We start from the raw sequence: 27673 nt of genomic DNA, 5'->3' as shown, positions 1-27673 counted from the left end.
CCATCAGTTACACAGTGGACCTTTTTAAGGCAATCTGCTGTCACTTATCTCTGCCCCATTAACCCCATCACCATTCTTTTCAAAGGAATGCATTTTATTAAGCGATTCTGTATATTGGGTAAACTTTAAATAAAGGGCTAATTTGTTTTAGCATTTGTAAGTGTCCTTGATTTTTAGTTTTAATTCAAATATATGTATTGGGTAAACCTGGAGGAAACTAATGCAGTATAATGGAACTGCAGTAAGTCCTCCTTCATGAGGATTATAATGTTCAGTATTTACTGAATCTGTTGTTTATTTTGATGGTCATTTTGGAGGCTGTAATTGTAATTGTGGTAATGTTTAAGTGCACTGGGATATACTGAGAAGTGTTTCTAATATTTTGTCAAATCTAATTCCTATAAATGGGATGGACAAAATATTAGGAACACCTCTCAGTATAGGAATAGTTTATATAGTGGTGTCCAAAAGTCTGAGACCACTTTCCCATGTAGCCTCACATGCTGCTCCATAGTAGCTCTGTATCGCTCAATTTCATTTACAAAGGAGAATAAAAGGGAGCCATTAAAAACACTGAATTGAGTTCAGCAAGGTATCTCCTTAAGTCTCAAGTCGTCGTGCGTCACCTATTTCTCCTCACAGGTGAAAGTATTGACCAATTTAACATGAAAACAGTGTCCAGTAGGAAACAGATGGAGCTGACCCACCAGAACTGCAACCTGGAGCAAAGTGAGACTTGTAATAGATGTGCTGCAGTGATATATATATGTATTCACCTTACGCACTCTTTAGTGTGAACTGAAAATTGACAGTTAAGATTTTGAAGCAGTTGTCAGTGTAGTACAGCTCATGTGCTTCAGTTTATTCATAAATTAATTGTTTTAATTGAAAAGGTGTTTAATAAATAAACCACCTGTGATCAAATTGTACTGAGTATGTTATTTCATATTTACCATCTGTCTCATGATGAATCTAACGGGACACTTTGGTGAATTAGTGTTTTCATTATTTAAATTGGTAAGTACATAAGACAAATTAGAAAAGCACAAACACTAGTATCTATCTCTAGATCCTGTATTGTCACTGTTGCAGGACGGCCACATTTAAACATTTCTATCATGTTTGTTGTTGATTAAAGCCAACATAGAAAGCCTGTTGCTGTCTGGTTGCTGATGCGGGTGGGCGTACTTAGCGTCCTCGGTGACACAAGTCAGATCCACCCCTGACTCCTCCCCAGCTGGACCCTCTCATCCAAATATGGTTTCTTCTGGCTCCAAAAAAAAAACAAGATGGCCACGTCCATTAAGCCAAAATCGAGGCTTCAAAACGGCAGTTAAAAAAAACCCAATGGGTGACGTCACCTTTGCCACCTGGTCTGCTCTCTGGTTACGTCATCAATGGGTTACGTTCGTTACGTCTCCACGCCGCGCCAAACTCTCTTGGCAGTTGAGATGTCAGTCCGGGATACAGCAAGGATACCGCTGTTTGCTTGTTTCTGCGCTAACCTGACTGAATGAGCAGCGAACAAACACCCAAACACCGCAGACTGTAAGTATTTATTTGATCTAAATACCCAGTACAGAAGCCCAAATGAAGATAACCAACGTTAATGACAGCATGTCTGTCTGCTGTTGACGTCGGTCCTTGCTAGTCTGTTGTTGTTGCAGTAGCTAACTAGATAACAGTTAGCAAACATTTTGATTTTGGTTAATTTACTACATCTATCTGGAAGCATAAAACTTCGGTCAGTTAGAGTGTCTCTGTCTGGTACAGTGACAGCTATCTAACGTTACTTTAGCTTGCTTGCAGCGGTGTAAAATGTTTTGATGGAGCGGCTAACGTTAGCTCCATTTGCTGCTAACATGAATTTATGTAACCGTTTAATTTCCATCTGAAAGGACAAAGACAAACAGAGAGCTCCATTATTTGCCTGGAAACCCTTTAAGTTATAAATATTATGCATTTATGTCTGGTGACCATCCCGGGACTAAAACCCCAAGTCTCAACTTCTTTGCTTACAAAGGTTACAGATGTAACCCATAACACATATTTTATGCAAATCAACAAAAGCCAAATAGCTCATTGAATATTTTGCTAGTAAGCTTTGGAAGCACTATTTCATTGTAAATTGATTCTTTCCTGGGTGTAAGCTGTTGTTCCTTTTTCCTTCTACTTCTCATTATGAAAAACTGTGCACATTACTTGCTGGTTTCCCATTGTCTTTTTTTCTGAAATACACTGCTGGAATAATAGCAGTGATATCACGACAACTTTAGTTAACTATATGTAAAAAAAATACTGAGTCATACTCTGATAGGTCATATCTAGTCAAAAAGGAAACCAGTCCTGGATGTCGTCATCACCAGTGACTAGATGTTGCCCTCTGTCCACAGAGATAAAACAAGAGCTATTCATAGTGGATTGGTATGATGAGCAGTTTTTGCGAGCTGAATATGTCAATCCATATGAACTCAGACAAATTTCAGCAAAAGATCAACCATGTGGCATATTTGTTACTACTGTGCGGCCCTATGTTTGTTATATACACTCAGTTGGCAGTTTATGAGGTACACCTAACCAAAAATAATGCAGTTATTACATCAGTTCTGCAATATATCCTCCTTCATAAAGGTTATAATGTTCAGTTGATGTTAATTCAGCTGTACAATCATGAAGGTTTTGCTCCTTTTGAAATATGTTACATTATACGTATTAGACTGCATTATTTTTAGCTAGGTGTTCCCAATGAACTGCCAATTGAGAGTAGTTATATAAGAGGGAATACGGTAAGTATATTATCTCAATAAATCCACAACAACAGCAGTAACCACTGTGTGCAGTTATTCTATAGGCAACTTGCTAAATTCTTATGTAAGTGTTGTGTACATGTCATAGCATAGCACAGGGCTTAATCGTGGTGTTAAACGTCAGCACACATTGTGTAACTGTAACATCAAGGATTATGTGTTTTGTTTACCTTAATCACGTTTAACAGAGACCTCCTGTTTTATAGTGAACCAAAGGAAACAAAGAGGAGACTGCTGTAATTTACAAACATGGGGGCTTTGATTTCCCGATGGAAGGTAAGTGGATGAGAGACAAGAAGGCATTAACAAAAATGAAAACAGAATGAAAGATGTAAAAGCACAACATTTAACAATTATGAGGCAAATCATAAAATTGTAATAGATAAAATGATTTATCTGATTTGGCAGATAAAATGATTTTGATGGATTGGGCTCCTCAGGGAGAGAGCTACAAAGTCCTGGGAATGACATTTAAAAGGTTAAGAGATCACACACCTAGATCATAGGGATTTAAGAGATGTGATATAATGTGGAGCCAAACTTCATCCAGCATCAGTATAGTTTTTAAATCAATCCTGAAACATACAGGAAACAGTTGTAGATAGATAAATTAAATGATGACTGACTAGCGTGGCCAGTCAGGTTTTTTAAACAGTAATGACAAGCAAATTAGTCAAAAAGTTATTTCTGAACACTGATTCAAAGTAGACTTTTTTTCTTTTGTTCACCTTAAGTGATGACAGTATTTAAGACAATTTTTGGTGTCTTAGCCGTCAACATACTGAATCTTTGGCCCAAGCTAGATTAAGTTCATGTACTATTTTTAGACATACTGGAGAAGTCAAAGGGAAAGAGACAGCAACAAACAGAGAGACAGCAAGAGAGATTCAGCAAAAGTGAAACCCTTCTATCCATATTATCTCTGAATTCATTCAAAGTATAACCAGAGGGATACACATGGGTACAGATGCAGAGCAATGTGAAATTGCACATTTCATTTGCTTTTATTTACATGTTGCATGTACACATCCGTTAATAAGTCACAAGTAAATGTGTTTACAGGAACAGGGCAGACTGTTTACTGACAAATCAATCAGTTCTGAACGTGATGGTTGTGAGTGATACTGATAAGCCCAGTGTTAATTCTTCTGATGAACCTGTTGATGACTTTCCGATCTTTATCCTCAATCTAGGCAAAGCCAACCACAGTTGAGCAGCTGGAGAACCTGGATAAGGTACTAATTAAATATTGTATCAGATTGTATGTATTTACCCAATTCTTTAAACACAGAAATTGTATACAACCCAGTTTGTTAATTAATTTTTCATAATGGAGATATACAATCAGCAAGGACCTTTCTCAGAAGCAGGATTATTGAAATAAGCAAGGACAGAACATGTGACAGAAATTCCATGTTTTACTCAGCATAGTTTATCCTACTGACGTCATTAATCCTGCTTCATGACAAAGGTCACTATTTTATTGAAGTTGGGATGCAGCATTTACTTGTACCAGAAACACTAACTCATGCCATTCTTGAGTATCCCAAATTAAATCAGAAGATTACTACTTATAGTTAAGAAAATGCCTTTCCTTGAAACTCATAGTTGATGAACTCTAAACTGAACATCTGATAATTTGAGATTCTTTGCACTATTTAAAGAACCTTTAACCTCCACGTTTCCCTTGTAGGATATTAAAGAGCTGGAGGAGTTTAGAGCCAAAAACCAACGTCTGCAAAAGGTAAAGTTGGCAAAACATCATCAACATGCAGTGGTTTTCTTAAATTGTATTTTTTTTGCTCCTCATCAGTGTGTTTGTGTGTATCTATCTGCAGCTGTGGGTCGGCCGTTTGCTTCTCTACTCATCAGTCCTCTACCTCTTGACCTGTCTGATTGTCTATTGTCTCTACCTACCTGAACAATGGTTGCACAGAATAGCAATGGCCCTGCCTTTCTTCATATATCCTGTGCTGTGAGTGACCACTCCTTGGCAATCTTCTGCAAAGTGTTTTATTTATAATCTGGTACACAGCGTCTTAGAAGTATCATCCTAAAATAATCTTTTAATGGTGTTGAACCCTGTTCCTTTTTTTTGCATTTTATTTTATTATTTTCCAAGTGCCTGTGTGAGTTGACAAGTTTGAATCTGAAGTTTATAGAACAACAACATTCCTCACTTGGCCTCTCTTTTTTTCCCCCTCACTAGAGTGTGGTTCATCAGGAAGTTACTGATTTTCCTTTTCTGCAAACGCACTGAGAGAAACAGTAAGTTGTCTATCAGTCCCTCTCTGTCAGCTGTCCATCCAGCTACCACATAACATCTCTTTTCAGCCTTTGTTAATTTTAGAACTTAGCAAATAACATTTAGACTGTGTTCTTCTGAATTTTATTCCCTGTTTTTATTGACATACATTTTTTACAGTAGTAAACTATTCTGCTATCTTATAGATGGAATAGTATCATTTAAAACATTGTTCATGCCTTTGATTTTAGATGATAAACTAGAAGATTTAAAGGCTTCCAAGAAAAAGATTGTAAGTGTTTAATCCTTCACAGTTCATATTTCATTTACTCATTTTTTACTGACTTGTTTAAAGAGAGTTTGGATGTTGTGTTCCCACAAAAATTTGCCTGGTTTGTGTTTCCAGCTGGAGGAAGTGATGGAAACAGAGACGTATAAAAATGCCAAACTCATCCTGGAGCGCTTTGATCCGGAAGCCAAGAAGAAAACTGTGAGTGCTGTTGTCTACTTTTTAAAAAAAAAAAAAGTATTTGTATGTTTGTGTACTAGTATCTTTTTTTCTTTCTCTGTTTTATCTGACTTTTCTTTTTTTCCTTTTTTTGTGTGTGTGTTTTTTTTTTTTTTGTTTGCTGTTGTGTTGTAGGAGCTGGAGTCGACTCCGGTGCGTCCTCAGATGACTCCCAGGCCAGGACAAGGTACGACATACATCAATACAAAACAGAAAGATAAAGCATCACATTTAATGTTTGTTCAGTGGTATTGGATGGGTCTTAGGCCAGAGTTGCGTTGAGAGCGAGACGAGAGCTCTTTTGTTTTGTTTCAAGAATGCAACAGTAAAAGGATTCACAGATCAAATTCTTGCTTTTGCAATTCTGTAAAGAGTTCCTCTTCTCTATCCAGAGATTCGACAAAGAGGGGTGGCAATGAGACCCATGCCAATGGGCACCCCGGTTGCCATGACAATGACTCCCCTACCTGGAGCACGGCCCCCATTGGGACCAGGGGGCACACCTGTGGGTAAGGGGAGACACAGATACTTAACATTATGTATAATTAAGTATCACAGTTTCTAAGTGCATCAATCGTGCTGGATCCAAACAGTTGATTGTGAAAGCTTGCTAGTTGTGCTGTTTCTCCAAGGAATGTTACCAGTCAGCTCTGTCTGTCTGTGAGCCAGGCATCCAGGTTGTGGGCAAAGTACCAACTCAAAGGCAACTGGAATGGACTGCAAATCCAGTTGCCTTTGACTTGGTTCTTTTAGACATTAGTCTGTGTCCCATGTTGCTCTCCCTACAGAACCTGTCCCTCTCTCAGCTCCAGGAGGACCACCGGAGAGATCTGCTCTGTCTGCCTCTGTGCTCCAGGGGGCTGTACCAAGGACCCCCTGCTCCCCTATACCAGGTGTAGGTAGGTTGTAAAGCCAGTGAGTGCATCTTAGCATAAATGCTTGAGTGTGTGTAGCTGGTTTCTGCAATTTAAATGTGTGATTTGTAACACCCATTTACCTGATGAAGGCATCACCAGTCAAAGTGTATATTGTATTGAGGCTAGAGAGCTTGTGATAGTGGAACGTAGAAAAAGTCTTTTCTAAATCACACAATATAGTCTAATGTTTCTGTCCTGTATGTGGACTGTTTCTGCAGGCATGCACCCCCCAGGTCCTCCATTAGCAAGACCCATTCTGCCCAAAGACAGGGGAGCTGTGGATCGAGTCATTGAGTACCTTGTAGGGGATGGACCACAGAACAGGTGAAGACCCTCTTTTAGATCTAAAGTCCTTTGTGCAAGTAGCTTGTAACTTGCTCCCACACTCATTTAGCAGTTTGCAGATTCTCCACAGGGGAGTGGTGTTCAGTCATTATCACACCAGGTCTACCCATGCCACCCTGCACTACGTGTAGGACTGAGAAGTAGTAGCAGCAGCAGTTTAGTGCTGTAGCCCTGTTCAAATCTCAGATCTTCCTTTCTTCATCTCCATTCCACCTTCTCTCCTATAGATACGCGTTGATCTGTCAACAGTGTTTTTCTCATAATGGCATGGCTCTGAAAGAAGAGTTTGAATACCTGGGTAAGAACAGAAACACACAGATGCATTTAATGACAAAGAGATTTTTTAGATTGAAAGCTCCATGAAGGCGTAGTGCAAACTGGAATTATGAATTGAGGGAATTTCAATACTTGGTAAAGATGATGCAGTTTCTGTCTCTTCCTGTTTCACTTTCTCTCCTGATTCTGTTTCTCTCCCTCCAGCATTTCGTTGTGCATATTGCTACTTCCTGAATCCGGCCAGGAAGACACGCCCTCAGGCTCCAAGGCTTCCAGAGTTCAGCTTTGAGAGGAGGCTGCGAGCAGAATCACGTTCCCCTGGACCAACACCACGTTCCGGGACTGAGACAGAGGAGGAGAGTGCACCTCCTTCTGGAGGTACAGGAAAACACAGATACACGGACAAACACAAAAAGTTCGACTGAAATAGATAGCTGACATCAAACAATAAGTAAAATTAGGTCTAAATTTGAGAAAAATTGAGTTGAGACCTGATCATGTGTGCTATACCTGAGAGACCTGCACATGGATTCATACTGTTCTGTTCACCTTTATGTTACTCACTCCATTTCCTAACTCCCCGTGTTAAATGCGTCTTAACCCAGTGCTCCAGTTGACCTTTTTCATTTGTTTTTGTTTGATTCTTTCCCAAACTTTAATGATGCCAACTCTTATCCCTTTGTAGCTGTTGAGCAAGGAGCCAACAGCGGTGAGACACCACCACCTTCAGATATCACTGTCCTTTTTGCTACAAGAAGTAACAGTGTTAAAGAAATTCAGATTTTTAGGCATTAAAGCTGCCATGTCAGTCATCTCTTTCAAAGTTATGCTGGCCTGTTTTTTTCAGGGTGCAGACAACTTTTTTGTTTGTTATCATCGTGATCCGACACAATTCAACGAGAAACCAAAATGGTTGCAGGAAAAAATGCAAATAAAAATTCTTTCCTTTCTTACTATTTAACTAATGTTAAATAGTATATGTCTTGTCCAATATACTGGTTAGTTAGTATCATTTTGGCAGTAATCAGACAAGTATAACAATACAACAGAAACAATGATCAATATACTCAGATAGGTTCAAAAAATTGCATCAACTAAGCATGTTTCTTAGTTCCCTCATCAAATTCTACTTTCATCCAAGTTCCACATTACATTTCCAGGGTAGCATTACAGTGGTACAGCAGCATTGGTTTAATGGTGTGATCTTGCCTCTAGCCAAGGCTCCGGCTCCATGGAATTTGGTCCACAGTTTCCAGATCCAGCAGAGTCCAAAGAACCCTCAGACCCGACCTCTGCAGAGTCCAGGTTCCCCAGTCCCTCCTCTCTGTCTGATCTGGCTTAATTTGAACTAATTTGATAAACTTGATCACCCCTGATTATCCTCATATTTTCTTCACTGTAGAATCCATAACCACATAGAACGCAGCCCAATGCCTATACCAAACTGCTACTTCTAATCGCAGTAAAACAACAGTGGGTTTTAGCAGTTACGGGGTGTTTACACCAGACTTGGGTCAAATAGTGTTTAGAAGTACATTTTATACAACTTTTAGAGAATTAAAATTCTTCCTGCAAAATTTAGAAAAACAGAAAAACTCTTGTGAAAGTTTCTCGCTGCTTCTTTTAACAACTGACCTCGTATTGTCTGAATTGCCTTAATGGTCCATAAATTTAAACAAATGCCATTAGAAAATAATAAACTTGTTTGTCCCAGATCTGGTTTTCACTGAGTCTACAATATATTAATTATAAATAAATGTATCCCATTCAGATGGGATATATTTCTGTGGGGGGGTGATTTTATTACAAGAGAGCTAATTACTTATTTTAGTCTCATCTTTAGCACATTTTTACCCAGTCCCAGTTTTAATTACATCGCCAAACACATCCTGTTTTATGTGCATGCTGTTCATCCCAAAATTAAATTGCCATCTGTACTGACACCTTTTATTTTAAAGCATATGTTTGAGTATTTACACATCTAGACCTTTGTTTTCACTTATTTTTGGTTCATTAAATTATGTATATCATGTCATTTTCCTGCTGAATCTCCTTCTCTCGACTTCTGATCATTTTCTCTGGAATGGAATGAATCTTAAATTCTGCAAATAATGGTGCAGTCAGAATGTAAATCTGGCTTGATTTTTCAATCCACAGTGAATCCGACTAATCATTACATTAAGAAGCAATGATTCAAAAAATATAATTATGTTCCTAACACGTATGTGTATTTGTAACACCAGAGTCTCTAGCATTGGTGTTGATGCTGAAATTGGATTTGTGTTTGTGTTGAACGTCAACATCTTTCAGTTTTAATTATCCTCCTGAAGCTGTGTTGTTGATGGGAGGGAGATGTTATGGGATGTTGGTGAAGCCTCTTATGTTCTATACTCCTCCCTACAGTGTTGTTCTGTGTATGTTAACCTTCACAAAGGGAATGCTGCTCATTTTCTTTGATTTATCACTGATTTTCACACCCAACAACCAATCATTTCTTGTATTGCAAATTATTCTCATTATCTTCAATGCTCCCTTTCTTTCTTTCTTTCTTTCTTTCTTTCTTACTCCCTCCTTGTTGTGTCTTACTGGTTAAAGAAATGTCTTACTTGCATATCTTTTCCTCAGATGAGAAAGAAATAGGAGAAGACGAAGGACCCACTCAAGAAGTAGAGAACGAGAGCCAGGCAGAGGAGCAGCCACATCAGGAGGAGGAGGAAGAACTGGTCCAGGAGGAGAAGGAGGAGGAGGAGGAGGAGGTGGCAGAGGAGGGATTAGAGCAGTGTCAGAGCGCTCCCTGTGAGACAGAATCTCAACCATCATAGCTGCAGAAAGTTCAGACGGGGACCAGGGAAGTCTGATCACTGTGTCCAAATGAGGTTTTGATACTGGCAATGATAGACCGGTGGCATTTTAAAGCAATATAGCTGGACAAGGATGGCTTAATGATATCTTTCATCATTTTTCACCATCATACTAAGACAAAGCACCTTGAGGAGATTATGGAGATGATATGCTTGGTAAATGGTGTGTACTCTTAATGAAAAACATAATGCAGTATACATTTGTCATATTTAATTGTCCAACAATATTGCTTAAAATGATGCCAGCATTTCATGGCCTTAACAGTTCGATTGGTTCAATGGGAAGTTGTCAGATTGATGATTGTAGTTTTAATCTGAAGGCTGTTTCTTTATAGAATAGTTGGCTGCTGATACTGCTCTATACGTGGTTACTGACAAACTGATTTAGTTTAATATTCTAAGATTCACAGTTTTGTTAGGTTTAAGTAGCTGGCTTATAGATGATTTGTTAAAGGAAAGTGTTAAGTTTTTAGATTAAACTGCTGGTTCACAAAAGGTTTGTCCTCAGATGCAGCAAAAACAAATACATGCTTCAATTGAAATGAATTCCCTGATTCTTATTTCAGTCATTTAATTTTTAACTCTACCAGTACTGTATATTTGACTAAATATCATAGTTGCACACATGTTGTATACATGTTATTGTTTTGTTGAGTTGTAAACAAATATTTCCCACAAAGGTTGGTGAGAAAACATAAGCTCTAACAAAGTGTATTTTTAGACAAACCTTTAATGAATCAGGGCATCATCAATTGTGTTTACAGTACATGCATACAAGTATGCCATTAAGTGTTCGGGTTCTGTTGTGGCTTTTTTTTCCTCTCCTAGTTTTAATCCCTCATACAAGCTTTTGTCTTAATACTGAAACATCTAGGAAAACTTGGATTTACTCACATTTTACCAAACACTGATGCATGTACACATTTTCATCATTTTAATTTATCAAGTTTATTCATGATGTTGGAACAGCTTGTCTCAGACAGGCAGAATATCGGATATGAACAGATATCCAGAAAAGCACAGTTAGTGCATTTAAACACTCGTTGCACTCAGATCTCCTAGCAGCAAAGGTCCTGGGGTTATTGGCCAAAATGGAGGAATAGACCAGGGTGTATACCAACAGTTAGAGAAAGATTTAGTCAAAGTCAAAGGCCAACAGCAGATTATTTCCAATCATGATAAATGTCCCATGTAGTCTTGCATTTACCCAGGACGCTGTATGCTCAATGCTCCATCCAATAACTGAACTCAGATCAGCCAGGCACAACAGAAAATATGTGCTTGTGTTAGGAGGCTATTCTGTGTCGGAGGAGCTGACTCTTCAGCAATCTGGACAACCCTGCTGCTTTGTCCGAGGTTTCCCCTGATAGAAAATAGTTTTGGAAATGAGTCAGACTTTACTGAAATAATTTGACTTGTTATTTTTCCTCATCAAGACTGTTTTGCAATGTAGGAAAAGTGAACCTCTGCAGTTAAATTAAGTGGTTTTATAAAGATCCTTCTTTGAGATAGGGCCTGTTTACCTAAGATGACTTATTACCTTGAGGAGTGCATTAGTGCTGATGAGCCAGCAATGAAGCAGTCTCTGAATAAACTAAACATTTGGCATGCAAAAAAAACAAAAACAGATTGGAGCTACAACTGCCAATTTATCTCTATCTGGTTATTGCCAGCCAGAGTCCTCAATGGGATTATCATTTGCCAAATGCACTGTTGTTTTTTCTGAATCTCCTGACATCATTTGCACTGACTTTCTCTTTGTATTTATTTGGCTATATTGTGTTTTAATCTTTAGTTCAGGTATTGCTTCACTGTTGTAAGACATGTAATCTGTAACTGCCACGTTACTGTCACAACAATTTAAAATTATAGGCCTGGTTTGGGTTCTGTAGCCTCCAGGGTGCTGAGGATTACCATTTTTAGAAATATGTTTTATTCTTTGTGCTTACATTAACTGTGTTTTAAATGTGTGCCCTCACAGAAGATACCTGGTGCCATCATAATGCGTGCCTTGGTTGCTGCCAGTATATCCATTAGTTTACACTATAATCTGCGCAATGTCTAGCTACTGTAGCAGCAACAAATGAAGACAGTCCATGGCTCTTTCAGGGCCGCACTAGCACCTGGTGTTTTTGACAACAATTTATTCTGTTATTAAATGGAGCCAGAAGAAATGGTGTCCATGCAAATATAAATTTGTTACATTACCTGTGTTGTACAGGTCTGGTCCTAGAAACACCTAGGCTAAGAGGGGAAAGAGTGCGACACATTAAATTACTTTAAAAGTGTTTCCACAGTAATTGTGTGTTTGTTGACCTCCTCTAAACCTTGCAGCAACCCAGAATAATCTGTCAAAACAAAAGCTTGCTGTAAAGATTTGGTCCCTTCTGAATCCGTACCTGGCAGCAAAAGTATTCTTGGACAAACCTTTGTTGAATGTTGAGGAGAGACCACTCTATGAATAGAAAGTTGTCTGACACCACGCCTTGACCGCAGCTTGACATTTTGATTTGTTCCATTTTTCACTGCACCAGGTGTGTTTCCAGAAGTTGCAAAAATGTTGCATCATGGTACCTGTACCAGCTTACTGATGTGTGTTTAGCTGAAGGCTACCAGTGTTAACAAGCTTCTTACTCTCAATAATACTGCTGATGATGAAAATGTCGAAAAATTCCAAATATGAAGCTGTCACTTTAATATTTAAAAAAAAAACTTCTGATACTCAACAGGATGTCTCACATACTGGCACGTGTAGTACCTGGTCACTTAGTATTTGCAGTTTCTCCATTTTTTTTTTTTTTTTTTTGCACTGCTAGAATTATCAGGTGAATTTTCTGCCAATGCTGAATGTCAAGTGTGTGCGTGGCACATATAATAAAGTTTTTTAACAACAAAAGAAGGCGATAGTTGTGCTGTTGTGGTTCTTAAATGCTGTCCCCATCTGCTTCAGTGCCCAATCAGATCTAGATTATAGGGCTGCTGTAAGGAATAAGTGATAAGATACTTATGGAAAAGATGTAAGATTTAATGATATATTATGTCGGTGAAGTCTGAGCTTTGCATAGCAAATCCATTATAATACAACAATAAAAGAAGATATGGCATAAACTAAGTGAATAATGACTTTTATTTTTCACTCTTTTCCACATCTACACAACTACAAATATAAAAAACCACAACAAATGGTCAGTGCAATATGACTTTACAGAACTTTACTGTATAATTAAACTGAAATGGATAAAACCACAGCTGCAAAATAAATCAAGCTGCCTTCAGCTGGTCGCTGTAAACACAGGCAGTAACACTGCAGCAGTAACAGACAAGTTTAAATTTCATGAAATTTTTCACTTTCATTACTTGCTAAACAACCTTCCTTTGCTACGTCACAATTTGTTGTATTTTCAATGGCACAATTAAAGCTGAACAAAACAACTCATCAGCTTTTATTCCATGACCCTTAAACAAGAAACTACTCTTTGACAGAATTTATTCAAATTATTATTTTGATCTCTGGTATGGTCAGTGGTTGAAGATCTCCATGCACAAGAAGAGACCAATTTTAAACTTACCAAAACTGAGTATTAACAGCAGAGAAAGGTCAATTCAGTTATGCTGCTATTTAAATAATCAGCACATCAGCTTTGAGATGGCTGCCTGAGTTTCTCTTACTTAGTTTGTTGGCTCGACATTCACCAGTAACTCAACCTTCAACAGGCATTCAGGTCTGTTGTCTTCAGTCTTTACAGATATTCACTGAAAAATATGCAGATTAAGTAAAACTGATTTTCAATCACTTCAATGTGGTTAAAAATCAAATCATTTGTCAAAAAAAAAGAAAAATTCTTAACTAATGAACCTTAAACAAAATGTACAACAGAGTTAAGTGGAATTTACATGCATCAGTGACAAAGCAAACGTTGCCACTAACCCATGAATATGTGAAGTAGTTTTCTTTTTCTGAATCAACACGTGTGATCTGAATTTCATACCACAATTCACAACTTTAACCCATAAATATAAATGAGACGTTTGGAAGTCAGTCGAGTGTCAGGCAAATTAAAACAATAAAACTTCCAGGCAGGAAATAATCTTGCCTGCACTCAAAGGCCAAGACAATGTCATCAGCCAGACTCGTCTCTACAACTAAAGATAAAATTGGACCGAAGCACTGTTAAATTAATAGTTCAGCTTTCAACAATCTGAACACATCCTCTTCCACTTCCTGTAACATCCAGGTTTCTCCTTAGACAGTAATTTTAAATTGAAGCCCTCAACCGACCCACCATAATGGGATGGAGATGGGATTCAAATTTCCTAATAGCTCAAATTGTCTATAGAAAGTAAAGTACATGTATTTGCTAATGATATTGTATCCATTCTCAGTTAAGTCCTCAGCATAGTGGACATGAAAACAAACATTATCATGTTAAAGTTTTTTTTTTTCAATATTTAAGAAAATCCTCCAACACAGATCTTAACTCAAGCTGCCAAAAAAAAAGAAAACAGAACAAATCAATTATTACTGTTATGGCTTTTTCATACGAGTTTTAAATTACACTCATAGAGACTGCCAGAATTATGCAGCAATAAAACACACTGTAGAAAAACATTTTAAAAAAATAGACAAATTGTTAGTGACAAGAATAGATTCAAGTATGACCCATCTAGATCACCTGACTCATGTGATGCCTGGATTTGCCCTCAGTTTCAGTAAATACACAAACTCACACATTTGAAAGTGACACAAGTGACAGCACTTTATGATATTTAAAAATCAACTTAAAGTGTGTCTGTCTGTGTCTGAGAGACAGAGGGAGAAAGAGAACAACCTGAAGCAGTCCATTGATGGAAACTTTTCTCATGCATCTCCAAGTATGACATTGATTCTGATAACACACATACTCCTTCATGGGTCAGGCCCCTACAGCATGTTGAGCTCGATGAGTCTCCCAGCAAAGACGGCAAGCGTCCCGATGATGCACACGGCCATGAACACACAGAGCAGGATGTGGTCCAAAACCATGGCAACGAACTTCCACTCCTCTGCTGCCTGGGATGAGACGACACGAGGAAGAGAGAAAATCATATTTCAGGAACTTTGACTTTGGATGTCCATGATTAAGGTATTTATTTACCCATAAATGACACTAATGATGCCATGAGTCACTCTGAACCAGTGTTATACTGTAAAGAGTTTGGCACTGTCTCTGTTCACCTTCATAAAGGCACCATGGTTGATGTCTTGATAAAATGTTGCTGCTTTATGTTTTAAAATTTGCCTTACAGACACACAAGAAACTTCTCAATGTGGCAATTTATTATTAAAAGTAATAATAGTAAGTGCTATGAATCTGATCTGGAAAATTGGTTTGCTTCATGATTATCACTGATTTATGGTATTAACGGAACAGTTGCCTATGTATTGCTAAAATCTGCTACTGCATCACTGGTTATAGGATCCTCCATGTGTTAATTGCCAAGTGTCAGACAGGTTGTTTTTTTGTGCCATTTTAATTCCAGTCTGTTTTATGTATTTCATAAACTTGCATAGATTGATAACCTTGTATCCATTATTCATGAAAGTGCTTTCTTACATTGTTAGATTCCTCGTCTGATTTCATGGTCTCAGCGATGTACTTCACCCCTTCAATGGCGCTGCGGACATCAGGATTTTTAGCGATGGGAGACTGGTAGGTGACGCTTGTAGGGGTGGGATTACCTGCAGAAGAGAACACAGGGACAGACTGTAGTTGTGGGGGCACATGGAGAAAGACAACACACTGGACAATTTTCTTCCCTAATAATCATTCTATTACTGACTTCAATGTATTTACATTTTTTATCATAAAGAACAGTACACCATATCTGAGGTCAGTTGGTATTATCAAAATCTTTTCCTTTGACACACCTGCCTGTTACACTAACAAGCCAACAGTATATAAAATCTCACTTTCTGAAACTGATCTCAGGGATCTGTCATATAGCTGTAGTCTTGCCTGAGATGTCAGAGATGTCCATGTCAGTAGGGAACAGTCTCTTCTGTCGGATCTCCTGACTGGGGCGCTTCATTGTTGAGAAGAACATCATGTTGGGAATGGTTTCAATGAAGACCTGAGACAGACACAGGTACTGATTACATTCCTATTTTAAATCAGTCACATACAACAACAATGGCATTTCTTAAATGACAAGATATGATACTCATATGAACCTTGCGGATCCACGCTGGCATGGTGTGTGTGCTGGGAGAGCGGTGATGCGTGTTAATGACGATGACGGTGATGATGATGGAGGCGATGACAAACACCATTGTGAAGAGCATGTATTTCCCTATGAGAGGAACAGCACTGGAGGTGGAGGGGATCAGCTCCACAATAACCAGCAGAAAGACAGTCAGAGACAGCAGGACAGAGATGGAGAGAGTCATCTTTTCACCTGGGGACACAAAGACAGACAGTCAGGCTACTTTTACACTGCAGGTCTTGATGTCCTACTTCATATTTCTACCTATATATGAGTTTTAAAGACTTATTACCTAAAAACCCATGTGTGTACATAAATAAACTTTACTGTATTTTCTCTATTGCAATTTACTCTAATGTATGGGGGTGACCTGAATTTGAGCTATATTGCTTATGCAATTTCTTTCCCATTATGACATACTGCAGTTTAAGTGGTAATTTGGCTGTTATCAAAAATGGTGACAACGTTTAAACAGAATTAATACATTTCAAAAAGCTCTTATAGCAGAGACTGGTGGCCAGTTGGGAATTTACAGACAAACTGATAAACTAACACCTTGCTTGTCAATACTGGGTTAACATTACAGAACCCACCAGGATCTACGTACCAGAGTCAGTAGGCAGGTAGAAGACCAGTCCGGTGAGAAAAGAAAACAGCATACAGGGAATGATGACGTTGACAATGAAATAAAGAGGCAGTCGCAGCATCAGAAAATGGTAGGTGATGTCCAGGTATGGTGTGTCGGGACAGCAGGTGTAGTAAACCCAATGTTTCCAACTCCTGTAGTCCTTTAACACCCACTCTCCTGACTCCATGAAGTTACTGAGGTCTGGCCGATCATTGTCCTAAAAAACAGAGGAGGACAAAATAAGGTTACAATAGAAAAGGGTATTAAAAAGGTATGGTAAGGGCATTTGGGTTTGGACGGTACAAGTTTTAAACTCCAGTTCTTTCACATTCTGCTTTTTAATAATTGGTAATTATGGATTTATAAATAATTAATTTTACAAAACATGCAGGCAATCTTCTGGTATTTCTTGAGAAATGTAGTCTTTAAATTGGATGAAGTTTATGATCTCATACTATTGAGGATGGTTAAGTTTTAAAGTGGAGAGTTACTAAATTTGTAGTATATTAAAAACAACAGACACTTCAGTTTATCTTGACCACTGATACTAATCTGTCATAATAACCCCAAAAATGTATAAATTACACTCACTGGGTGGATGGCGACCAGCAGCCCATCATATGTCCAGGTTCCCAGTTTCATGCTACAGTTCTGCAGGTCGAAGGGGAAATGGAGGACAATAATCTCACAGTAACTCTTAAAGATGGCTGGAGGGTTCCATGTTATCATCCCAGTGTACTCCAGCAGGACTTTAGTTTCATGGATGATGGCAAAGTCACCGTCAGCACTGCAGAGGAGAAGAAGAGTCGGAGAGGAGCAGTGAGACGTTTGAGGAATGATAAATGTAGGTGTGTTTTTCAAGAAGACAGGGAATGTGTGTTTACTTGTTGTATAGCACCAGGTCAGGTTTCCATATGTCGGTTGAAGGGACTCTGATCTTTCTGATGCCTCCGTAGTCATCTGGATTCCAATTCAGATTCACATCTAACCATTGCTGGGGTGCAAATTAGAAAACTTTAGATCTTTTGGTCTACTAATGTACTGTAAAGAACGGTTAAGTTGTTTAATGCCAACCTAAGCATTAAATACAAGTTGTCATGTACAGTAGGCTACGTGTACAGTATACACATCAAAACAAATAAAAATCTAGATTGTTTTTATCATGTTATATATTTAAAGGTTACTTCAAAACATACAGCAGATTAATTACTAAAATCTAAGTAATTTATAACAACTCAGAAACTGCATTGTGGGCTTCACATGTATGTATGTTCATATATGAAACACTGTTTGTTGGTGAAAGCATTGACAGTTATGTACCTAAATATTACAGTAACCTTGACTCACTGTACTACAGAATTAATAGAGATAGTATTTCTAACATAAAGTATATGGATCATATAATCGCCAAATGCTGTTAAATTTACCAATTTGCAATGCAGCGAACTAAATGAAATTATAATTCTTGTAATAATTCTTGAGTAGAAAGCTACTTCAGATCAATATTCTATAGGTAAAACATATGGTCAGTTTATAAAATATACATTGTTATAGATTAGACAACCCAAAATTAGGCTATAAATTGTTGAAATGAGCTCTACTTCTACAACATGTCAATGAAACAATGATGATACTCCAAAATATCACTGCTTTCACTTTAATAAAAGTGATCAGTAATTCTTCCAGACTAGACTACTGTTCAACAGTCACACTTACCTGTTTGAGACGGACATTACTGGTCACAATCTGGTTAACTTCATCCTGAGAGAAGCAAAAGACAGCAAACAGTCAGAAGCTTTTTAAAAAAAAATGATTTCATGACAAAATATAATTTGTCATTTGTGTGACATTTCTGTGTCATTTAAGTAATAGAAGTAAAAAATTTATATAAAATGATTTGATCAAATCCAAAGTCCAATCCAATGTTTTCCCTCCATTTCAGCAGGAAAGTCAATGCGGTTGCGCGCGCGCAGGCGCCCTTTGATCCTTAAATGGAAGTATTGTTGGCGAAGTTGACTTTGGTCAACTTTTATTTTTCTTTAGTTTGATTGCCACAGAGGACAACGGTCGAGCTTCCATTGTTGTAAAATTAGAATAAACTAAGAAAACGTGTTCCACTCAAGGTAAAGACAAGTTTTTTGGAGATGGCGACAACAGCCTTGGTAACGTGAAAAGTTTGTTCAAGCCTTTGTTGGAAACAGTTTTGAGCAGCTCAAAGTCAGTCCGGTTGAGCGCGCGCAAGCGTCTTTGCTCCCTAAATTTGAATATTAACGGTCGAGCAGATGCGAATTTGACTTTAGTCAGAGGTTACTTTTCCTCAGTTTTATTTATACCAAGGACAGTGAACGGGCTTCCAATGTTATACAATTAGAATAAACGAAGAGAAAACGTTTTCCACTCAAGGTAAAGACAAGTCTTTGGAGATGGGTACAACAGCATCAGCATCCAGACTTCCCGATAACATGAAAGGTTTGTTGAAGTCTGTTGGTTTTGTGTAGGCTAGTTGATATAAACGGTAGCTAATGTTAATGTTAGCAAGAATTAGTGTTTTTTTTAAAGCCAGCACTGCTAATGTTAGTTAATTGTTGTCCAATAGCAACAGACAGACGATGGGGAAGAGAGCAGAGAAGACTACGACTCTTTCAGCAGCTTTTAAAAAGGAGGAGAAGTCTCGTCGACGGACTCGTCAAGACGGAATTTCAGCCCTGGTCATCATCTTTATGGACTGGTTCAGCTAGCTAGAGGCGCAGAAGGAGAGCTGCTAACAGTAAGAGCATTTTTTCCCCCCATTCTGCTTGTGTTGTGCTGCGTTGCTTGTGTTTTGTGGCCGCCGTGCCATTACTGAACCGGTGTTCTTGTTGTGACTCTAGGCTTGTCTAGAGTCTAAGTTTCTAACCTTAAGGTGACAGCCTGTTGTCGTTTAGGTGGCTTTCAGGTTGTTGCATTGTGTCTTCAGTCATGGAGTGTGGTTTGATTCATGTGAGAATTAGAGTCAGGGTCCCTGACTCTACAAGCTGTTAGGAGGCATAGTATTGACAGCTCAATTGTACTGCAAGTGTTCATCTGTACAGCTGACCATTGTATGGAGCTTTAATGGAGTTTTACAATCTTTGTTTACACTGCTGAGGTTGCTGTTGTGTGTGGCTGGTATGTTTACTCCAATAGCACAATGACATTATCACAATGAAGTTGTGGTAATTCCTTTAAAAACAAAAGACACACAGACACACACACACACACACACACACACACACACAAACATACATATATATATGTATAATGTGTGTGTGTATATATGTATATGTATATTGCTCAATTGTAGGAGGAAAAGTTGACAGACTTGTCAAGAAGGAATTTCAGCCCTGGTCATCTATCTAGAGGCGCAGAAGGAGAGCTACGAACAGTAAGAGCGATTTAAGAAAAAAAAAAAATTGCATTCTGCTTGTGTTTTGCGGCTACCGTGCCATCATGGAACTGGTGCTCTTGTTGTGACTCCTGGCTTTTAAGTTAGGGCATAACCTCAAGATGACAGCCTGTTGTCGTTTAGGTCGCTCTCATCTTGTTGCATTGTGTTCTCGGTCACGCAGTGTGGCTGGATTCATTTGAGAGGTAGCCTTGGTCTCTATAGTGTGCCTATTTTTACATTATTTGGCTGCCATGCCATCACATGGTGTAAATACTTGTGCCTTTGTCTGTATGTGACACAATCATAGAATTTATATTTATTGGAGATTAGGTAATGCTGTGAGAAATGCTACCAGTGTTTTAAAATATTGTCTGTATTTAATTCAAACCACTTGGCCAGTGCATAATTGTCATCCTTTCTGCATTGACTGGCAATGTTGTCAGAACTGCTTTGTCGATTTCAGTGCTAAAGACTGTGGGATAGCTGTACTTTTTGTGATCTGTCAGTTGCTTTGACTTTTTCCTCTTATCAGTGGGATTGTTTGTTTATACTTTGTGTTTGCAATGTATTTGGTGAACCCTATGTCTCACTTAAGACCTGTTGGCAACATGGCTTAACTTCAGGATCTCTGCTTAGTTTCCCAATGATGCTACCTTAATCTTAAAAAATAGTGAGTGGCACAGCATGGTATGGAGGGCCCCCTTTACAAAGTGTTGAATATCTTATCTATTGCTGCATTGACTGCATAGCCTGTTTTTTGGTCATGTAATTCAATGAGAACACAAGTTATTAAGTTATGAGTAATTGTTTGTTTTTTTAAAACTGTAGTTTACAACTGTCCAGTAAGTAAGCTCTGATACTCAAAGTTGTAGCCCTCTCCATTGATGACTATGCTTTCTTTTCCTAGGGGTAACAATGGAAGAGAAAAGTAGTTCAAAGAAGAAAAAAAGAAATTGCACTATCTATGTGGCAAGTAGTGGAGTATAAAGCCTATGAGTCTTCCTGAAAGTAAAATTACCAATATCAGTGTATTTCTAAAAATTACAGGGAGAAGAAAGAGCTGCTAAGTTACAGTGAGACAGTTATTGATTTCTTTCTTTATGTAAAAACAAACTCAATTTCTGTTCTGTTTCTTCACAAACAAACAACTGAATTTAGCTTTTTCCAGTGGCATGTCTCTACCTCTCACTTACCACACTAATAAGCTGAATTAGCTGCAGTCCCACTGTGACTACTACGGCTTCACTGAAGTGGTTCACGGGACGGACCACCTTGTTGTAACCAGTAAACAGGGTTTTCACCAGACGAGTCTCATCTTCTGAGCAGAATACCGAACCTAGGACACACATACACAAAAATTCAGTCAGGCAGTCAATCTTTTTTTTTTTTTGTTGTTTCAGTTTTTACTTGATGCATAGCACAATAAGGTCAGAGATCACATAGACTGAGTGATTGATAAGGACTGGAAAATACTGACTTGGGACCTCTGAGTGTTGGTGTTTAAACTTTGAACTAATTTCAATAATGTACATATTTATGCTGTACATAAACTCTGCTACACACAAGTTTTATTTTGGGCTCACTTTGGCTGAGGTACATAGTGAGTACGACATGTTGGCATGTCCAGCTGACACCAATGTCCCCACAAATGTTTTTGCACCGGAACTGAAATCACAGCTGAAGCAACAGGAAAGCCAACAGATTGCATTTAACTGTGATTCACACACCAAACATTTCCTTGGCTTACAACCAGCAACCTGAAACCTTTCACTGTGACTGAGAGAGATGGAGAGAATAGGAATAGGAATAGTAGGAAAGAAAGACAGGAAGAGACTGTAATTATCAGATGAGAAAGAGGCAGGGGCAGACATATGCAGACAGATCAACAGCAACAGCAGTTAAGTGACTGGCATTCCATATTGGTGAAAAGCCTCTGCACTGAATGTCCCATGAGCTGTCAAAGCACTGTGATCAAGTGTGTTTCTGTATAAGTCCTTGGAGCGAACCTAATCCGAGTGCTAAGAGGGTGTTTGGGAAAACCGGCCTTGACCAGTCCACTTGACATTAAATCTGGATCAGTTAGAGTTCAGAGTAGATAATAGTTAACATTTAACACCTCTTCATACAAAATGTGTTTCCAGCTAACAGACTTTCAAGAGCCATGCCTTTAATTGTCGGTAAATTATGCTATGCCTATGAGCAATGCACATGCGACATCACAGCCCACTATTGCCCAGAGCAGCTTCCGTTGTGGGTTTTTTGATGAACAAAACACAGATTTTTGGATAGCCTCAATGATAGACAAAATAACAAACAATTTTTTATTTACTTAATAAGAGTCAGTCCCTGACTCTAAAGGCTGTCAGGAGGCATTGTATTGACAGCTCCATTGAACCACAATTTCTCATCTGTACAGTGGAACTTGTTAGGGTTTTTTTCATATTCATCTGGAAATTACAACGTTTTGGGTTGTTTATTATATTCTGGCACTTACTACTGAAGTTGGCATTATGTGTGGTTGGGATGATTATTCCAATAGCACAATTACATATGTGTATATATATGTGTGTCTCCGTGTGTGTATATTTAAAGGAATAATTGTAGGCACTATTACTGTAGTAGTATGTACTTCGTTCTGCAAGTATACTATTGCATTACCTTTGTTCAAGTAATCGCACACTGCAATTTTTGTTATAATATGATGAAGTAGATTAGCATAGTGCTACTAGCCAGGTTGTGACCTAAGTTACATCCGTTGCATGTTATTTCTGGAATCTGCTGGTGATCAACACTCAGCCTGAACTTAGCAGACAAGGATCTTGTTTCATTTAGCCAGCAAGAGCAGAGGACACACACACACACACACACACACACACACACACACACACACACACACACACACACACACACAGGCTGTTTGTTGTTGGTTTTGGGATCCAGTGTAGTGTTGTTGTGTATAGATGCTGATGTTTATTTCCCTAGCTGTCTCACATTGTCTCTGTTGCTGGCTGCCGGCTCGCTGTCTGTTGTCCTGCTAACATGCTTTGATCTGGCCACATACAAAAATAGAAGGGAGGCGGGACGGAGGAGCCACTTGGAGCTGTCAATCATTGCCCACCCTCAGCTCCCTGTGATACTGAACTGCCTGAACTGCCTCAACTACCACGGTTTAGCCTCTTTCCATTTTCGGCCACTTTCTATCTGAAAAGTATGGGCAGGAGATTATTTTCGTGTTTAATTTGAATCAGTAATGAAATAGACAGAAAGCAAGCTTTTGACCAAAAATCACTGGTTGGAGTCACATAACAGGGTGGGAAAATGCTGTTGAGGAAAGTAAATCAGTGCTCCTGTTACACTACATTTGAGCAGGGCATTAAAGGAGGTATGCACTTGCACTCAACTTGCCTTGTCTGTGTGCTTCCAGAGGATGGGCATGAATTGTTGCATTCAGTCAAATGTGGCTGAATGGGTATGATTGGCCATAGATAGCTAGTTGGCTTACTTGGATCGTTGCATTGTATCTGTGATGACAGCCACACCTCTTACTCAAAATACAAAATAACTACAGGTCTTACCTTGTCCTATTCTTACTCCAGATTGCACTTCATCGCTCTCCTCCAACTGAGGGGTTTCTCTGAACTATATGCTGTACATCACTGTAATTTGTTGTCTGTGTTTCTCATTCACCTCTCTTAGTGGTCATCTCTTTGAGCACAATCATTGTCCTTTGTCTCTCTTTTGGTGGCTCCATCTTATCTCTTATCCATGCTTTATTCTTTCCTTGTACCCAGTGTTCTCTATTTAATATCCTCCCATGTAATAACAACTTTGTTTATAAAAAAAAAAAAACCCAAACTGCTCTTGGGGATGGCAAAGCCTTGAAATGAGCATCAGATTTGGTGAAGTTTGTACTAATCTGTGAATTCATGAATTTAGTTTTAATTTGTTTTGTGTGCTGAATCCACTTTCACATGACATTACAGTCTTTGCTGGTGCTTTCTTTTCAAGGCTGTTATATGAGAAACACCATCTGAGTAGTGTCTTAACGTTGATGTTTTGTAACATTGGCAGGTGATAGGTGCAGCACCGTAGATTTTACAAACTGCGAAACTCATATCACAGTTTTTAAGTTTGAATTTTGTTTTAGCTAGTGATCCATGTTTGCATGTCTTCAAGTTCATATCATTGAAACCTGTCAGTAGTAGTGAGATGTTGCAACAACAGAGGGGGCTCATAGCCTTGTGTAGAGAGGTAGAGAAAGTGTGCCAAGTGTGTTGTCAAGGGTCCGTCTGATGCAGCAGCCAGTTTTCCTGCATTCAGTACAGACATTGGCTGAACATTATTAGACATTGCTGTAAATATGAGTAGGAAATAGGGACTCCTTTTGCCGTGATGTTTTTGTAATAATGAGGATGAGAGAGATTTCATATTTAAACTGTTAAGTTTTTTAATTTTAGATTACAGACTTAATCACTTTTACCTTTGTTCTTGAGACTGTAGATAGATCTGTTTGCACAAATGGCAATGGAAGCTTACCTAACCACATGAGTAACATTCAAATAAAGAACTGAAGGTATTAATTCTAAAATAAGATGCCAACCAATTACTTAATATGGTGGATAATACTACGCTTATGAAAGAGTCATATGACAGGCCATAGTATGGTTCACTTTTAAAGTTACGTCATCTGAGGATCTTGATTTATTTAACCTGAGACAAAACAATCATGTTTTGAGGCTGGAATAATCTGTTTGAAATACAGACATACAAGCTTCAGCTAGTAAATATTTTTCAAAGTGAATGTATAGCATCTGGGAATAAAGCCTTTAAAATGATTTACTGAGGACTATTTTTTATTGCACATCTGCAGTGATGCAGATAATGTCTAACTGGTAGCTTACAGGCTGCATCCATTCATCCTGGCACACCACCTCTATCTCGCTATCACATCACTTTGTCAGAAATGTGTTTCTTAAAATGTGCTAGTACTCAGATCACTGAATTAGAAAGGATGAATAAAAGTAATTCCTACTGAAATTAAAAGGATTGGTAATCTCTGTGGTGCAGACATTGAATACTTGATATTGACATAACTAAGAGATAAACACTGTTTCATTGCATGAGAATCTAAAATCAGGAAGGCTACCATGATGAATGCACCATTCAAATGGAAAATAAATTGGCAGTTGCGATTAACATTTAAAACATTTTATTTATAAGGCACTGACTAAAACAGGTTTAAAATTTCAAAGCTTCCTATTAAGGCCTGATCAGAAATCTCTGTTTGCCATTTAGGTTTAACTGGATAATACTATATGTCATGTTGAGTTAATTGTTGATTCCAACTCTATATACTGAGCCACAGTGTATTCAACACAGAGGACACTGGGACAATTTCCTGCTCTTGTTCCCTCTACCTGATTTCTTTTACAGTTAATCATATGTTCTCTTTGAGTTATTACCGAAACCCTGAGACTTCACAAAAGGTATGAGTGCATCATGTAATTTGATGTTAAGTAGATGTTTTCAATAATTGAAGTCATGGTCTTTTAATTTGCTTTTCGCTGCTTAACAGATAAACTAGTCACATTATGTAATAATTACTGTCATCCTTTTAAAGCATAGTCTACAAAACAGTACAGATATGACGGATATGAGTATTAAATTAATGTATAGTGTATTAATGTGAAAGGATCAGTGGATGAGGATAACTAGGCCATATTTGTCTAAATAGAATATCATTAAAAAGAAGATTTATATCAAACATAGAAATATGGATGACTTACAAATCTGTAAAGTACTCTACATTTAGGATTAGTAGGGTAGGCTTGAGTGTTGGACTGTCCAGTATTTGAACGGTCATAGGTTTAATTCTCTCAAGAGACAGTTTGTGCATCAACAAGCTTGTGTCCTGTCCAAGTGTCCTTGAACAAAGACACTAATCCATACCTGCACGCTGGCTATAAATCACTCTTGAGGAGGACATTGGCTACAGTAAATGCCTTAAATATAAATGCAGTGAGGAACGCTAATAATGCTGAGGTACCTCTTTTAGGGTACCTGAAAGACAAATGCTAACACACATTCATTACTAGAAGTGCTTTGCACAGAAAGCAACAGGCTGGATACCATATTGAAAGATTCAGCTGTAAACGGTTAAAGATGTTTCTTGTATGTAGTAAGGATGATGATATTGTACACAATTAAGAATCATTCAAGATAATTATTACGATTCTTATGAGTGTGTATTGTGGCCTTTCTTTTTTTGGTTACCAGGCCATGTGTCAGGAAACTGTCTCCTGTTTCTGAGTATGGCCACTTGACACACCTAAATACATATAACTCATGCAGTGTTTGTTGAAAATATAGACTAGGTATGACTTTCATAAAAGGAGGTTGTTTTCTAAATAATTAGTTTATTTAGACATGTTGAAACAATGGATCAGTTCCTCTTCGATAGCTTAAAAACACATTTTTTGAGCTATACTTAATATTATCTTTCAAATAGCCTCGGTCTCAGGGAGCAAGACTAAGTTCACCTCTTTACTGAGAAGTTTCAGGATCTGCACTGCTACACCAAGTCCAAAAACATAACCAAGAAGGCTGAAATATCAAGACTCCCACACACATGCTCACACACAGGCACACAAAAACACACAGACACACACACATACAGGAAAACTTACCGGCAAACACACTGAGAATCCATGCCAGCAAAATTTGGATCTTAGGAAGGTTCATATCTCCACCAGACCTTTGTAAAACTGCCCTGAAATCTACAGCATCCGTTTTAATAATATGTTGCTAATAGGTTAGCGTGTGACCTGCTAACTGGTTAACAGCCTCTACTCAGAAGCAGAAATACACACTAAAGCCGTAGCAGTTACTTTGGAGTTAAAGTGAGTAGCAGGAAGGTGGATTGGACAGTATGTGAACTCTGAGCTCTGGTTTCTCATGGCAAACTCCCTTCCACCTCCCCCACCCAACAACATCCCAACCTCTCAGCAAACTTCAAGGCACGAGAGACAGCTGGGAGTGAGTGAGTGAGTGAGAGTGTGTGTTTTGAAAATACACAAAGCAGTCATATCGTCCACTCATACAAGTTTTTCCTTCTGGAATGATTCCAGTATGAAGGAATTTTCCCTCCTTTAGCTACTTTTCCTTTATCATCAGGTCTTTACAAACAGGATTTAGGGGTTAGCGAGGTCTGTGTCCATGTCCATTTCTTTGGTAACTTATGCTGCTAACCTGTTCCAGAGCAAGTTATGTTTGAGATAACAGATCAATGTACAAGCATGGACCAATCAGTTCTCTTGGAAAATGGCATCACCAGGGTTGCTTAGGAGGACAAGAGTATTCAGAGATCAGAAAACCACTTTGACGTTCCCTAAGATATAGATTCTCATCTGTGGGGATGACATTCATGTGTCAGCTTTT

General features: G+C 38.4%; 2 protein-coding genes across 4 annotated transcripts; one reads left to right on the top strand and one right to left on the bottom strand.

Moving 5' to 3' along the window:
* Positions 1-1327: 1327 nt before the first annotated feature.
* On the top strand, positions 1328-13079 carry lnpk (lunapark, ER junction formation factor). Of its 3 annotated transcripts, none has more exons than XM_087170233.1 (16): positions 1328-1548; positions 3014-3083; positions 4001-4042; positions 4501-4551; positions 4646-4782; positions 5017-5075; positions 5304-5344; positions 5459-5542; positions 5696-5747; positions 5953-6069; positions 6367-6459; positions 6696-6801; positions 7050-7120; positions 7303-7476; positions 8314-8403; positions 9724-13079. In XM_087170233.1, the coding sequence occupies exons 2-16, from the start codon at positions 3057-3059 to the stop codon at positions 9918-9920; spliced, it is 1341 nt and encodes a 446-aa protein (XP_087026359.1). In that variant the 5' UTR covers positions 1328-1548; positions 3014-3056; the 3' UTR covers positions 9921-13079. The 3 variants fall into 3 exon arrangements, with proteins under 3 accessions (XP_087026359.1, XP_087026358.1, XP_023249274.1); XM_087170232.1 differs by having other exon boundaries at positions 6349-6459; XM_023393506.2 differs by lacking the exon at positions 8314-8403 and having other exon boundaries at positions 1339-1548; positions 6349-6459.
* chrna1 (cholinergic receptor, nicotinic, alpha 1 (muscle)) lies at positions 13069-27170 on the bottom strand. Its single transcript, XM_023393505.2, has 10 exons — positions 26923-27170; positions 21430-21572; positions 18547-18591; positions 17715-17824; positions 17422-17617; positions 16810-17047; positions 16171-16394; positions 15956-16070; positions 15554-15678; positions 13069-15009 (listed from the first exon to the last, which is right to left on the bottom strand). The coding sequence occupies exons 1-10, from the start codon at positions 26975-26977 to the stop codon at positions 14881-14883; spliced, it is 1380 nt and encodes a 459-aa protein (XP_023249273.1). The 5' UTR covers positions 26978-27170; the 3' UTR covers positions 13069-14880.
* Between the last annotated feature and the right edge of the window lie 503 nt (positions 27171-27673).

The sequence above is a fragment of the Seriola lalandi genome, unplaced genomic scaffold, assembly GCF_002814215.2.
Source record: "Seriola lalandi dorsalis isolate HSWRI2012SDOR001 ecotype SW California unplaced genomic scaffold, Sedor1 jcf7180002054937, whole genome shotgun sequence".
Classification (NCBI taxonomy): domain Eukaryota; kingdom Metazoa; phylum Chordata; class Actinopteri; order Carangiformes; family Carangidae; genus Seriola; species Seriola lalandi.
Note: the sequence above shows the minus strand (reverse complement) of the source record. Positions and strands in the feature narration are given on the sequence as shown.